Below are 15,190 nucleotides of genomic sequence, written 5' to 3'. Positions count from 1 at the left end.
TATTGCAAGATAACGCCAATCAAAATTTTTAGTGGATTGGAGAAGAGCGATATTCAAATTATAATATTACCATTGTCTTGACAGAAAAAAAATTTTTTTGCTGCATGTCAAACCTTGTATGCTTTGAGCCGGACGAAATTAGGATAAACTGAAGAATATTGACCAAATAAGCATAAGTTTCTGCTCTATTTTTTACTGATATGTAGGCACATTTTGTAAAAAATATCTCCCAAAAGGCAAGTTTGTAACCCTGTGTTTTCTAATTACATATGTGTATAAAATATATTGTAGATTAAAACCAAAAGCAATATAACATTCTGACATTAGAATATAAATTCCATTGTCTGCTGCTTTTCAAATAATGTATCGCATCAACACCCAAAAATTAAACAACAAGAATCAAAGAAGCTATTACTGCTGAAGTGATTTATGATCACAAGCATTAATCTTTATGTCAGTGAAAGAAAATTAGAAATTTAACACGCAAAAATAAATATATATATATTTGCATAATAATATTGCTAAATATAAGCAACATAATATTTAGCAGTTAAAATAAAAAGCAACGTACATAAAAAGAAAAGAAAACTAATGTATTTTTCTTGGCGCCGTCGGAAGGCTCAACGCTCTTTTCATATAATAGTTATATCTTACTTTATACTTTATGGAATAAGAAGTATGCAGTATCTTCTATTTGATTTTATAATTTAAATGTGTATTTCGAAGCTTTAGGTGACGCGATATCAATCGCAGATTGCTTCCTTATGACACAAGAAAATTGCGCTAAATCACAGTATGCAGGCATTTCCATTGCTAACTATTACAGGTTTGTGTGAATTTACTGGTACTATTAATTTTAATAATCAAAGTATATATGCGTGCATATGTGTTTACCTGTGCATGTGTGCATGTGTTTGTGAGTGTATATTTGCATGCGTGCATGTGTTTGCGTGTAAGAGAGAGAGAAAGAGAGCGAGAGAGAGAGTGAGAAAGTAATGTGTATAAACATGTAAGCATTCATTCATTTAGATATGAAATTGTACTTATAAATTAGTATACAACAGGAAATGTCAATTACTAATTGCAGTACCACTAGTAATATGATAGTCGAAGTAGCGTACCGCATATTCTCTACATTTACTACAAAAATAATGATAGTGACTTTGAAATTAGCTTGTATTTGTAGTCAGAAATAATTCAATTGCATTACTGACTCAAATTCTATCAAGGTCAAATTTACTTTCCCTGTTATCTAAATTCATATAAAAATGAAAGATTCAAGTACAGGATCGATACCTCAATCAAACCCTTTCACTTCAAAACCTATTTATATTTTGTTGCTTATGGAACTCATTATTTCTATTACTGACAGGAGTTAACATAAACTCAGGTGATGAATGATCCATAGTTAAACATTTGTTTCTCCCCGCACAATATAGGTATAGACGTGCAGATCGAAAAATAAAATGCCTGATTTCTAGCACAGAAACAACGCTATTCAGTTTCTCTCACACAAATGCCCGTTAAATTTGCTAAACTTTATTGTCATTTCATATTTTTCATGAGGAACATTAGTAACGTTCCTGATGAAGATGTAAAAAGTGGATCAGTGGTTTGCCATATTTCCAACGTCGACAGTGATAAGTGGATTTACGCAAGATGAAGAGTGTATTTTCATTCGAATAAAAAACATTTTCTTTTCATCCCCGATGTAAAAATTATCCAATGATATATAATAACGTATGATATTTTCTTTTCAAAGATATACCCAAAACGAACACATTAGAACGATGATCGGACATATACTAGTTCACATACTAGCATGTGCTAGAATAGATCGATGATCTACATTAAAGAAACGTGACTCAGTAGTTATTACACTTTATAACGGAAACAAATATTAACATAAGATTTTGATGTTTATTTATTTGTGTGATACGTCTTGTTGCCCATCTTCCAGTTAATACACCTCACCCGGAGCCTATTACATTTATTAAGCGAATATCCCAATAGTTATATTTTTGCCTTCGTGAATGAGAAAATATGCAAGATAAATTTATTTTATCACACAATACTCAGAACCTTGCCCCCATTATATATTCTAAAAGACTCCATAGAACATTTCTGCACACACACACACGTTGTTTTACATGACAATGACACAAATAAAAAAAACATTGTTTTAGAAATTAATAAAACAATTAAATTCAATTTGAATTTATTAGATTTATGTACTTTTAGTATCCAATCTTGTAGATGTAGATAGTTGTCTCCTGAGTAATCAATTGAAACATCTTGATGTATGAGATATGATTAGGTTTACTCCTTCGGATTAGTGATTGAGTTATATATAGGGTTTAGCCTTAATGTTCAGACTTAGGCATATGCGTTCTGAATTAGGGATCGGTTTAAGGTAAAAAAATGAATTAAGCATACATTTTGGGGATTGGAGATACGTTATATGATCTACGGTTTAAGACTTAAGATAAATTTTGAGTTACTCATTTGTTTAGGGCTTTTGCTTGATTTCATTGTAAAAATCAAATTTTATTTTCTGTCATTTAGTATTGTAACGATTTTTGTTTATTGTTTAACATGAAGGCAGGGGATTAACAGGATCCTTAGAACGAGGGAGGACACCCTGCGAAGTTCTTTGTGCTCTCATTTCAAAATCCATCGACTTTCTCTTTTATTCGTCCAAGATTTTTATATTACAGTCCTGGAACTGATAGCATCTGTTAACATACTAAAATTGCTCACCTTGTTTCTAGATTATAAAACAGGTATTAATTGCTGAAAATAATATGATATGTTTCTGTTAGTCATACTTTTGAAAAGCAAACCAAAAGAAATAAAATATGTTTCCTTTCCAAAGTATCGCTTCGTTTTCATGAGATAGAGAGGACCTAATTGGTTAAAATTATATTAAAAAAAGAAACATTCCTTCATAAAAGTTTTGTATTTTTTATTATCAATTTCTCTTACAATGTTAGCGATTTATGTAAATGACATTGAAAATTTAATCTAAAACTAAATTTGAAAAAAAGTCGAATGAGCTTCGTCAGACCAAACAGACTCATTATTGTTCATGGTGCAAATACTGTCATCGAACTAAAGACAATATTCCAATTTATATTTCTGAAGTTATATTCTGAATTTATTTCCCCCTTGAATCAATTTTGCATTGAATTGAGACTAAAGTTTCTAAAAAAAAAATCCATTTTTCAATGACTGCAATCAAAACATGTCTGAAAATACACACGAAGAAAGAATTCAGGAAGAGATTTAATACTCATGCTTTTTATATTTGTTTACATTTTTACCAAACACAAATTTTAGTTCCATGATGGCAAATGAAACAAAAAATGGAGTTATGTTGTGTATAACGAATGTTCATTAAAATCCTGTTCATTAAAAACTGGCTTCACGTATGAATTTTTTCTAATTGGGAGTACATTTCTTATCAAAAGTGATGTTACAAAAGTCCTGTGGTCAGGAGAAATATATTGACTTTGAAAATATTTGTGGTAGTACGATACTTCCAATGTCTATATATATATATATATATATATATATATATATATATATATATATATATATATATATTTATTTATTTATATATGTATGTATGTGTGTATGTATGTATTGTATATCAGTATATCATGGATGTGCACCTAGGTAGGCAAAGTAGGCAGTGCCTACCTTGAATAAAATACACACACGCACACACGCACACACAATCACGTGCACACACACAGACACACACACACACATACATACACATGTATATATATACATATACACACATATATACGAAGGGCGTCTTTCAGTTTCCGTCTACCAAATCCACTAACAAGGCTTTGGACAGCCTGAGGCTGTAGTAGAAGACACTTGCCCAAGGTACCACGCTGTGGGGCTGAACACATAACCATGTGGTTGTTAAGCAAGCTACGTACCACACAGCCACTCCTGCGCGTATATATATATATATATATATGTATATATATATATATATATATATATATGTATATATATATATATATATATATATATATATATATATATATATATATATATATATATATATATATATATATATATATATATATATATATATATATATATATATATATATATATATATATATATTCCACAGAATGCTTGAAGCTCACTTTCTTCCTACACCTTGATCCTTGGATCTAACATTTATTTTTCTCACTCCATCTCTCTCTACCCCTCTCCCTCTCTCTCTATATATATAGTGTTTGTGTATATGCGTGTGACAGAGAGTGAGAGAGAGAGAGATAGGTAAAGTAGAAAGGAAGTTTTGAGGCAAGATCGCTTCTTCTTAATATTATAGTTAAATAAGTAGTTTTCGAAAGATCCACGCTGCTATATTACAATTAAAATTAATAGGAACTGCAGTAGGTCTCTAAAACAATATACAACTGAATTAACAGATCATATCCGTGCTTTTATATCTCTAGTAGCACCGTCTTCCAAAAATTATGTATATGTTATGTGTTTACTATAAATATTATAATACAGAAAAATTGCTGTTAAATCATCCGGATGTAAAGAAACATTAATATTTATGTATAGTGAAGTTACACTAATATGTCTCATTCTATAGTGCTTAAAATTTAGCATAACTTGCTTCACGAGAGATTCAGCTTTAAATGATGGCAGTTCCAATTTGTTATTCAAGAATATTTTGAGTAGGTGTCATTTAAGGAAGTTTTAAGTCACCGAGATGATTTATAAGAATTCTTTACAGAATTTATTCATATGAGAAGATAAATGAAATAAATTTCTGTATTTATTCCTGGAAATTGGAGAGACGGAACGGTTTTCAGAATTATTATACACAGCCATGTGAATCATTTAATAATTTCAAGATCTCTCTATTTATAAAGAACAGAATGATGTCAGACAATTGATACGATATCGATTCCATTGTTGTTTTCTTGCATTAATTTAATGAGTCTATAGACACTTGTAAAAACACAAAGTTCTGAATCGCGTCGGTTAATATTATTTTAGTACAATGCGCATTGAAAATCACATGAGCAGTTATGACAGGGAAAGCTGATTAGCTTATTTTATCTAAGCTGGAAGGCAGGATTTCTGCGTTCATATTTGAACTTTTTCGCGTCTCTATAATATTATTTGCTGTTTGTCGTTCCCGAACTTGATGAGAATATAACAATAACATAACCGACACAAAAAATATCGTCTGAGACTTCTTTGTCAATGTACCTGAAGAGACCCAGAATGATGGGTCGAAACATAAGTTGTACATAAATATTTCGTGTGCGTTTGTTTGTGTAAATTAATAAACATAGATTGCGAAGGTGCATACGTGCATACATTCGTAAATAAATCATCTAGTCATCCGTTAGCTACGACTATTTCAAAAAGCATCTTCCACATTAAAATCCGAATCGATATTTCCTTTCATAAAGGCAAAAATAGTTCCAAGACCATACATGACAGAAAACTCATATAAACATCTTTATATATGGCATCTATATATCATTAAAATGCCACAAGAAAATATTTTACTATTTCTTAAGGAAAACGTGTAAATATCATTTGCATGAGCCAAACACGCGTTAAATAATATCATATCACGAAATTTCCTATTACATGCAAGAAGATATTGCATTAACTGACCTTGATTTTAATGCGAATATCCAGAATGAAATTTTCAATAATCCTATTAGGCCTCATTATTGGTGAGTACCGTCTATATCTGTGTCGTCTTTCACATAAACATACCCAATTATACACCAAAGACCGAATTTTGGACGGGAGAGTCAACATGGTGCTTTGTGCATGTTATTGAAATGTTTATTTAAAATGATTGTTTATTTCATGTATTCACCAGATGAAAAGTTATTTTATTTATTTATTTATTATTACTATTTTTTTAATTATTACACATAGTTTCCGTTGTTTTTTCAAGCCACGTCTTCTAATATTTATTTACAAAATTACGGTACACAGCTCATCAAACACAAAATACTTAGCTTCCAAACCTTGTTTTCTGATCAAACTTTAAAACTCTGCACACACACACACACACACACACACACACACACACACACACACACACACGCACACACACACACACACAAACACAAGCACTCTCTTTCGCTCTCACTCTTTCTTACTGTATCTCTCTCTCAACTGCACATTTTTTCCTACCTTTCTTCCCTCTACACAGATGTTGTTACGGAAAGACAGACGGAGGCTAGCTTCTCTTTATTGATATGAGATTATGTATTTGCAGGAGCCGATGCGGAACATAATTGCTTCGCAAAAGCAAAATCATATTGCGATGTTGGCCGCAGAGCTTACCCAGTATTTAATCCAGATGTCTTACTCTGCAAGTATGTATGTATGTATGCATGTGTATATGTATGTGTACATATATATCTATCTATCTGTCTATATATATATATATATATATATATATATACTTTATTTAAAAGCAGCAGAAATATAACAAAAAAACCGTTACTCTGAGTTTCACGTTCCCGTTCATCGGACAGTATATATACTCCGGTATATATATATATATATATATATACACACAAACATAGATATAAATATGTATATATTATATATATATATATATATATATATATATATATATATATATATATATATATATATATATATATATATATATATATATATATATATATATATATATATATATATATACATACACACACTTATATATGTATAAGTTTATTCTTCCTTACACTACTATTAATTCTATATCAAGATTGTACATATTTCATTATTTAAATATTTATTCGTTTTAATATATTTTAATCTAAATTTAGTGGCATTTGTTCGGGCTCTTTATATTGTGAGTATCGAATCCACTTTCAGGCTTGAGAGATACTCCAAGAAACACTGAAGGACTCAGGTCTTCTACTTTAGCCTTCTACAAATCTTCAAAAGTATTTCATATATCTTTCATTATTGTAATCGAAGGCGCTGCATTTGGCTGGTAATTGTGGCATTCGATCCTACAGCTTCTGAATTGGCACTTTTGTTAGATTATTAAAATACATTTATCTTACAGCTTTTATCTTTTCATTATTTCAATCATTAGACTGCGGCCATACTGGGGCACTGCCTTGAAATTGTAGCCGAAGGAATCGAACCTCTACTTGTTCTTTGATCGACCCATCATATTCATTCTATGAGGCCTCTTTGCCGAACTACTAATTTACGGAATACAAACACACCAAAAAGGTTTGTCAAGCGGTGGTGAAGGGATAAACACAGAAAGAAAGACACACACATAGCTATATGTGTGTGTGTGCTTGGTCGCCACTAGGGCTCGACGTTGTTATGTTTACGTCCCTGTAAGAAAGCGCTTCGGCAAAAGAGACCGATAAGTACTAGGCTTTGAAAGTATAAGTCTGGGGACGATTTCTTCGAGTAAATGCGGTGCTGCAGCATGGCAACACTCAAATTAGTGAAACAATTAAAAGACTATATATACACACACACACGGCATGTCGTCTGCCGTTACTTTCTGAGTTCAAATTCTGCCGAAGTCGACTTTGCCTTTCATCCTTTCGGGGTCGATAAATTAAGTACCAGTGGAGCTTTAGTTGTTAATAAACACTCACAACGCCGGGTCTGGGAATCGAAACCGTGGTCCTATGACTGCAAGTCCACTGCCCTAACCACTGGGCTATTGCGCCTCCACTGTGCCTAGAATAGAAAGAAATAAAAAGTAACTTTAGTTTGCCGGGCACAATTTTCAACGGCATACATCCGCTTCCACGTTCAGTTTTCAAATTCCACCAAAGTAAACAGTGCCTTCCTTCATTTTGCGGTTGATGCAATGAGTACTACTTAAATACTAGAGTCGATGTAATTAACTCTTCCTCTCCCCAGAACATGATGGTCTTGTGCCGAAATGTGAAACGAATATATTTACTTTGTATCATAACAAAGCCAAAATGTACCCAGCTTCTCCATTTTTCTAATTCCTTTACAGGCGTCTGCAGGTATACGAAAGTTGTTTTGAAGGAAGTTTCCAGAAATGCAAGTGGTTCTTCCATAATCTGCATTTTTCAGTATGCTCTGGTAACATATTTCAATTAATTTCGTCTTATAAGAATGAACGTTGCAACTTCGAATTAAATTACAAACGAAAGTTACTCTTCGAACATATTTTCTGTCATCACTTTATTATATTAATAAATTTGAAAATTCGATATTTCATGCAAATCAAATAAATTTTGCAATTATTATTACTTGTTATTAATACACCCCTAACGAAGTCGGCTTTCTGGCAGAATCGTCTGCATTTACGCTTTGAGTTCAAACTTCATCGAGGTCGACTTCTCCTTTCATTCTATCAGAGTCACTGAAATATGTACCAACTGAACACTGGAGTCGATGCAACCGAATTATCACTCCACCCGAACTTGCTAGACTTGCGCCAAAGTTCGAAACCATTATTATTATAGCGTCAGTACGACGGGGAACTATAAAATGAATAGCAGGCATGTGCTGTGGTCGATGCAATGGAATACCCGCACCACTTGTAATTTCAGGCCTTGTGCTTTTAGTAGAAATTATTATTAATCCTTTCGAATGAGTGTGGCTAGCAGACGGAATTGATAGTACGGCAGAAAAAACGCTTAGCTGTATTTTGTCCGTCTTTATATTCTGAGTTCAAATTCCGCCGATGTCGTCTGTACGTTTCATCCTTCCGGAGTTGAGAAATTAAGTAACTGTGAAAAACCTGGATCCATGTATTTGACTATTCCGTTCCCTCAAAATTTCAGGTGTTCCGCTTTTAGAAGACATTATTTATACTTCCTAACTCCCGTGCCTCCATACAAGGTACATAATGTGATAGTTGATATTTCCTTATCATCTAGGTTTCCTTTCTTTCTGTAAACAGAGAAAATGAACGCTCCTCTGCATCCACTCTTGCTTCTACATTTTCTCTCTCTCTCTAGAAATTCATTGAGAGAAAGAGAGAGAGAGAGAGAGAGATAAAGAGGGTGAAGGGTTGCCTAACAAATATATTATATATGATCCACCTACCTATTTGTTACTATCTTTATCAGCCAAGACTTGTTGACCTCTTAGGGTTTTCAATTCACAACGCAGATTATTGGAACACATAAAGCAAAATTATCAATCCAATATATTGATTATGAAATTGGCATTTACATATGAGATGTATCTTTCGGCGTTCAGTTAAAGATATTTTCCTGTGTACTCATCGAATTTCATTTGATATATTGCTAACATAAGTATCATTAAAATACTGGCGTGTATATATGGTCAGAATTATTTCGGTGGAACAGCAATTGATAAAAAATGTTATTGTAAAAATTAAGCAGAAACTTTTCGGAGTGTATTCCTTTTAAGACGGTCTGTGACTTAGACCTCAATGATCCGTAAAGAAGCTACCAAAAGGTAATTAAATACAATTTTTTCTGTATATTTCAGAAGGCAAATCATCGAAAAATGAAGCTCTGTCCTATGTTAAATCACCGCACAAATTATTGATGGTACTTATTTTACGGCACATGGTGTTATGCTTTGAAAATCCATTAACACGAAAGAGTTAAATACGGAAACAACGAAAAGAAATGAAAGACAGGACAAATAAACACAAAGAAACGACTTTTCATCACTTGTCGGCTGTCTATCTACTTCTCATTTCGAGCATTATAATATATTGTTTGTGCTATATATACATGCATATCTATTTCTTTGTCTATCTATCTATCTGTCCATTTTCTATCTATATGGCTGTGTGTGTTTGCCTGTGTATTTCTCTATGCATGTTAACAAACTTTATATTCGTCCAAATAAGCTTCTGCTACATTTTGACTTCTAATGGCCTTTTTAATGCAATTTACAATAAAGAAAATCCTTTCGATTATTATACAATGCCAGTACTTTTACATTGCCTCTTTTTCATTCTAGTCGACCAGAAAATGCTATAAAATTCATAACAATAATTAACACAGAACACGCGAATTGTTTGGCTTTCTTTAAAGTGTTCATTAGTTGAATGCGAATTGCTCTAAAGCGTATTTGGTTGTACCCATTGTACATGTGGAAGAAAAGTGATGCTAATAAACTAATAGAAATGTGCTGCTGAAAGCAATTGCTATGGTGCGAAGTGGCATTCATCCGATACTAGACACTGAAGCTTAGCAAAAATATTCCTTGATATATCTAAGTTGGTAACTGTTGTATTGATAAATGTGAATGTTGACAAGTTGCAGTGTGATTGTATCGAAATTATATGGCCTATTTCAAACTTCTCCATGATTTGCGATCATTGCGCTCGTAAATTGGTTTTAACATGAACGCTCGTTTCAACTCGATACCTCGCTAACTTCAAAGATTCTTGTCAAATGCATATGGAAGTACGAACTATACCATATTCTGAAACCAAAATGATGTTTGTCTGATATAGATGTTTACCAATATTGACAAGAGACAATAGATATTTTGATTACTTTTGATGCTTTTATTTTCATTTTTAAAAGATTTTTTATTAACATTGCTCCTCACCATCATAAATTCTAAAATTTTCAGTTTTGTTAGCGTGCCGTGCAACTGACCTTTCTGAATAGCACCGCCCAATAAGTTTTTTTTCCGTTTTCTGGGGAATATTTGCAACGATGCAAATGATGTTCAGAAGCTTTTTTATGAAAAGCAATTTGGAAATTAATGAATCCGATTGTCTCCATTTTCCATTTTCCAATCATGAAGTTCAAAACAGAAAACATCATTGTAAACAAAACACGCATCCGAAAAATAGTAAAAAAATAACATCTGCGCCCTCTGACACGAATGGACGGCAAGTAGACGAATTTATTTTGGTAGAAAATCGAGTCAACCTGTGACTTAGCAGAACAACTATACTCACACTTCATTACAGAATATGGTCGAAAACTTTGAGTATCGATAAGAGTGTGAAATGTGGATAGTGCTGCAATTGACAATTGATTTGAAAAACAAAAGTAGTAGAAATCAGATTTGATGTACTATGAAAATCTTGAAATCAATACAGAACTTCGTAGGAAGTGTAAACGTGGTTATATAATTATAAAACGGGAACAAAGGTTCAAAACACGATATATTTTTGGCGATGATGATGGTAATATTCACATTAGTTTTCATAAATGTGGTTGTGCCATGAAGAAGAATCGATACATTGAGTCTATCAAAAATGTAAGAAAATTAAGTCACAGGAAGACTGACAGCAAGAACGTGTATATATAGAAGGAGCAACCTCACAGATATCTGACAATTAATCTGGTAGTTGGCAAACTGGGATGGTGAGTGGTTCCCGCAATCGAAGTGACAACCTCAATTCGGGGCATTTGGGATTACATATGAATAATTTAGCCTGAACGAAAGAACATACATATACAAATCTGTACTAAATTTGATGAATATGTTAATTAAGTAAAATATGTTACATGTCAACGAATACACTAAAATATATTTAGAGATGACATTAATACATCTATAAATGAATCACATAACAGTAAACGCACATATTAATTTAGTGACGCAAACATATGTCACATGAATTTTCACTTTTTTTTTTTATATGTCAGTGTGAGAAATGCTAAGTTTGATAAAAGGTTGGTTTGATTCTGCAAATATCTGCTATGAAATTTCTCAAGTGCATATGTTTTCTTATTGTTGGTAAGTACGTATATATTTGATTCCTTTTATTTAGACATCGAAAATTCACATATTTACATGGAAAACAACACACACGCTTTAGGAGCCTGCGGAGCTGGAAGCGGTACGGAGTCCAAATCGAACTGTTTTGATTAGTGTGTGCGTGTTTGTATGTGTATATATATATATATATATATATATATATATATATATATATATATATATATATATATATATATATATATATATATATGTATGTATGTATGTATATAATAAACACAAAGAGAGGGAGAGAGATAGAAAGGGAGAAAGAGAGAACGGCATATAGACTGGAAGAGATTATATGTAGGTTAACTATGTTGTAAATTGTTTATTGTATATTCGATAACGCTCAACTAATGAAAATTTATTCCCTAAAAAGTTCACCGGCTCTCACATGCATTGCCTTATATTAGAGTGTATATATATGTATATATATATATATATATATATATATATATATATATATATATATATATATATATATATGCATATATATTTATGCAAATATAAGTGTATATATATAAATTTTCAGAATGAGATAAAAATATCCAAGGTCGTGAAAGATTTTATATCCTTTATACATAGAAGGTCTATAATATATATGTCTATAATATAATATAATATAGTATATATATATATATATATATATATATATATATATATATATATATATATATATATATATATATATATATATATATATATACATACATTTGATATTGAATACTCAGGATGTGGTGCGGCTGATTTCTGTTTTGAAAAGGCAAATAGTACTTGCACCCAGGTCTGGAAGTCGTATCCTACTAAAAGCCCAGATGTTAACTACTGCAGGTAAATTTATCTTTATACTATGAATATTTTGTAATGCTTACTCTGTTGAATGCATTCATTTCGTGATTCCGTGTATGTCATGCACGCAGTCAGAAATAAGTGGTTGTTTGTTCAAATCGATAACATTCATTTTTGACTGTTTCTATTATAAGAATGTAGGGAACATGTTAATCAAGTTTGCTCACTGTGGTGTAGAGGTATTTACTAAGAAGCACACCATTCTGAAGCTGATACGACAAGATAAAATTGGCGCGCTCGAGTAAAACGCGAACCGCCCTACCTACAACAATAAAGGCTACGGGACCTGAGGGAAATAAAGGAGGTGCTCGATGACCTAACCAGGTACAGAAGAATTACCGGAGCCATCCTCGTTTCCTGGTGGAAGCTGGGGAGGGTTACTTTCTGTAAACTTCCAGAGATAATTTTTTTATCTTTTTGATTTTTAAAAAAATACATTTAGATTTGGATGGGATATTGTGCTTTCTTTTCCTTTTATGCGAACTTTCAAATTTAACACGAGCACCCTCTACAAATACATAAGTATACGTGTGCATATGTGTGTATGTGTATATGTGCGTGCGCTAGCGTGATGTTCTACGCAGTTTCTTTGCAACGTATTTCACTCACAAAACATATACCGGTCCAGATACAGTAGAACACACACGTGAGACCGAATGTGGATCCCTGTGGATCAACCATAATTAACCTCTTAGAAGCAGACTTCTTCGACTACACTGCTTTACCAGTATATGACGTTATTTAACTCTATAAAAATTTCTTCTCAGTGTAGCTTCTATGTTCTAGACGAATGCAAATATTTCAAGTGTGCATGCAACTTACAGACGACGTGTGCGGTGATTACTTCACGGAACTCATTTATCAGGATTGTTTTGGTGAGAAAATTTTATCATCAACTTTGTTTTTATCGGAAGTGATGTATTCAAGCTTCTTTGCTTTAGTAAAATAAATATGTTTTATCCAGCTACACATCTTTTTATGTTTTACTTGGTCCAGTTATTAGTGTGGAGATGCACCTGCACAACCCTGAAGGGTTTTCGTCGAACAATTCAACATCAGTACTTGGTTTTATTAGCCGTATTTATTATCTCGTTCTCTTTCACCCTATCCCTAAGTTACGCTGACTTAAACGAACCAACTCCGCTTGTCAAGCTGTGATCTCCAATAGTGGAGAGTAGCTCGAGATTCCACAAAGTGGGAGGAAACGTGAAACGTATTGGGAGGTAAACTTCATACAACATACAATACAAATATAATTAAATTATTATTGATTTGAAATATGTGTATGCTGAAAGCTAGTTAACTATGGCCTAAGTGGGTTTGTCAATTACATTGACCTCAATCAAAAGTTGGTACTAATTTCATCGAACCTGGATGGATGAAGGAGGAAGTCGAACCCGGTGCCATTGGAAATGAAGTTAAGTATTTTGCTCGATGTGTTAACGAATCTACCAATAAATTCTTTTTTTACGCATTCATGTGTGTATAAACTGTCGTTGGTAGAGGCGCAATGGCCCAGTGGTTAGGGCAGCGGACTCGCGGTTATAGGATCGCGGTTTCGATTCCCAGACCGGGCGTTGTGAGTGTTTATTGAGCGAAAACACCTAAAGCTCCACGAGGCTCCGGCAGGGGATGGTGGCGAACCCTGCTGTACTCTTTCACCACAACTTTCTCTCACTCTTACTTCCTGTTTCTGTTGTGCCTGTAATTCAAAGGGTCAGCCTTGTCACACTGTGTCAAGCTGAATATCCCCGAGAACTACGTTTAGGGTACACGTGTCTGTGGAGTGCTCAGCCACTTGCACGTTAATTTCACGAGCAGGCTTTTCCGTTGATCGGATCAACTGGAACACTCGACGTCGTAAGCGACAGAGTGCCAACAACAAGCTGTCGTTGTACATTATGTTCCAGAAAGAAATACAAGTATTTCACTTACTCAAAGTATAGTGTTAATTGTTTCGACACAGGGGATGTGGAAATTAATTAACATTGTACTCCCAATTTATTTGCATGTCTACTTCACAGACGACTAATCGATTGAATGACTTGAAATTGTAATATATCTTTAAAATGCTACATATCTTTATAGGTGTCCATCTAAACCAGTATCACATATATCTTTTTCCAGATAAAATACTTATGCCAGTGACACTTATTTCAAATGTGGGGTCATTCAAATCCGTATCCAAATACAACATATTTGCGCCCCTCATCATAGCAACCTGGATGTAATGAATTTCAAAATCAACGGATGAAGCTACATTTCATGGCAAATATTTATATTAGGAAGATAGAATGATTACACACCTTGTGTATGTATTTATTTTTTGGTTAAATCATAACTGCATTTTATTTGGAAGAGAGAGATAACAGTTCACACTCTTATTACTATTATTATTACGGAGGTAAATAAAATTCTCAAAAAATAATATTAATACTTTTTTTGCATGACTGGAATTATTATTATTATTATTATTATTTTTTTTTTTTTTTTTTTTTTTTTTTTGTAATAACCGGAACTTCGTAATAGCGAAACGAATGAGTTTGCGTTCCTCATGAAAGACAGAAAAAGAGCGGAGTGTTCACCGACG

At 32.9% G+C, this 15,190-nt stretch overlaps 1 protein-coding gene across 6 annotated transcripts; it reads left to right on the top strand.

Annotated features, from left to right (window-relative positions):
- The first annotated feature begins 632 nt into the window (after window positions 1–632).
- LOC128249883 (uncharacterized) lies at window positions 633–15,036 on the top strand. Of its 6 annotated transcripts, none has more exons than XM_089366186.1 (7): window positions 633–826; window positions 6,296–6,395; window positions 8,033–8,121; window positions 9,505–11,730; window positions 12,483–12,582; window positions 13,387–13,475; window positions 14,728–15,036. In XM_089366186.1, exons 1-4 carry the CDS (start codon window positions 796–798, stop codon window positions 9,624–9,626), a joined length of 342 nt encoding a protein of 113 aa, XP_089222312.1. In that variant the 5' UTR covers window positions 633–795; the 3' UTR covers window positions 9,627–11,730; window positions 12,483–12,582; window positions 13,387–13,475; window positions 14,728–15,036. The 6 variants fall into 6 exon arrangements, with proteins under 6 accessions (XP_089222312.1, XP_089222314.1, XP_089222313.1 ...); XM_089366184.1 differs by lacking the exon at window positions 633–826 and adding an exon at window positions 5,552–5,738; XM_089366188.1 differs by lacking the exon at window positions 6,296–6,395.
- The last annotated feature ends 154 nt before the right edge of the window (window positions 15,037–15,190 follow it).

Source organism: Octopus bimaculoides, chromosome 18 (genome assembly GCF_046866305.1).
Source record: "Octopus bimaculoides isolate indiv1 chromosome 18, ASM4686630v1, whole genome shotgun sequence".
NCBI lineage: Eukaryota > Metazoa > Mollusca > Cephalopoda > Octopoda > Octopodidae > Octopus > Octopus bimaculoides.
This window is presented reverse-complemented; position numbering and strand designations above follow the sequence as displayed.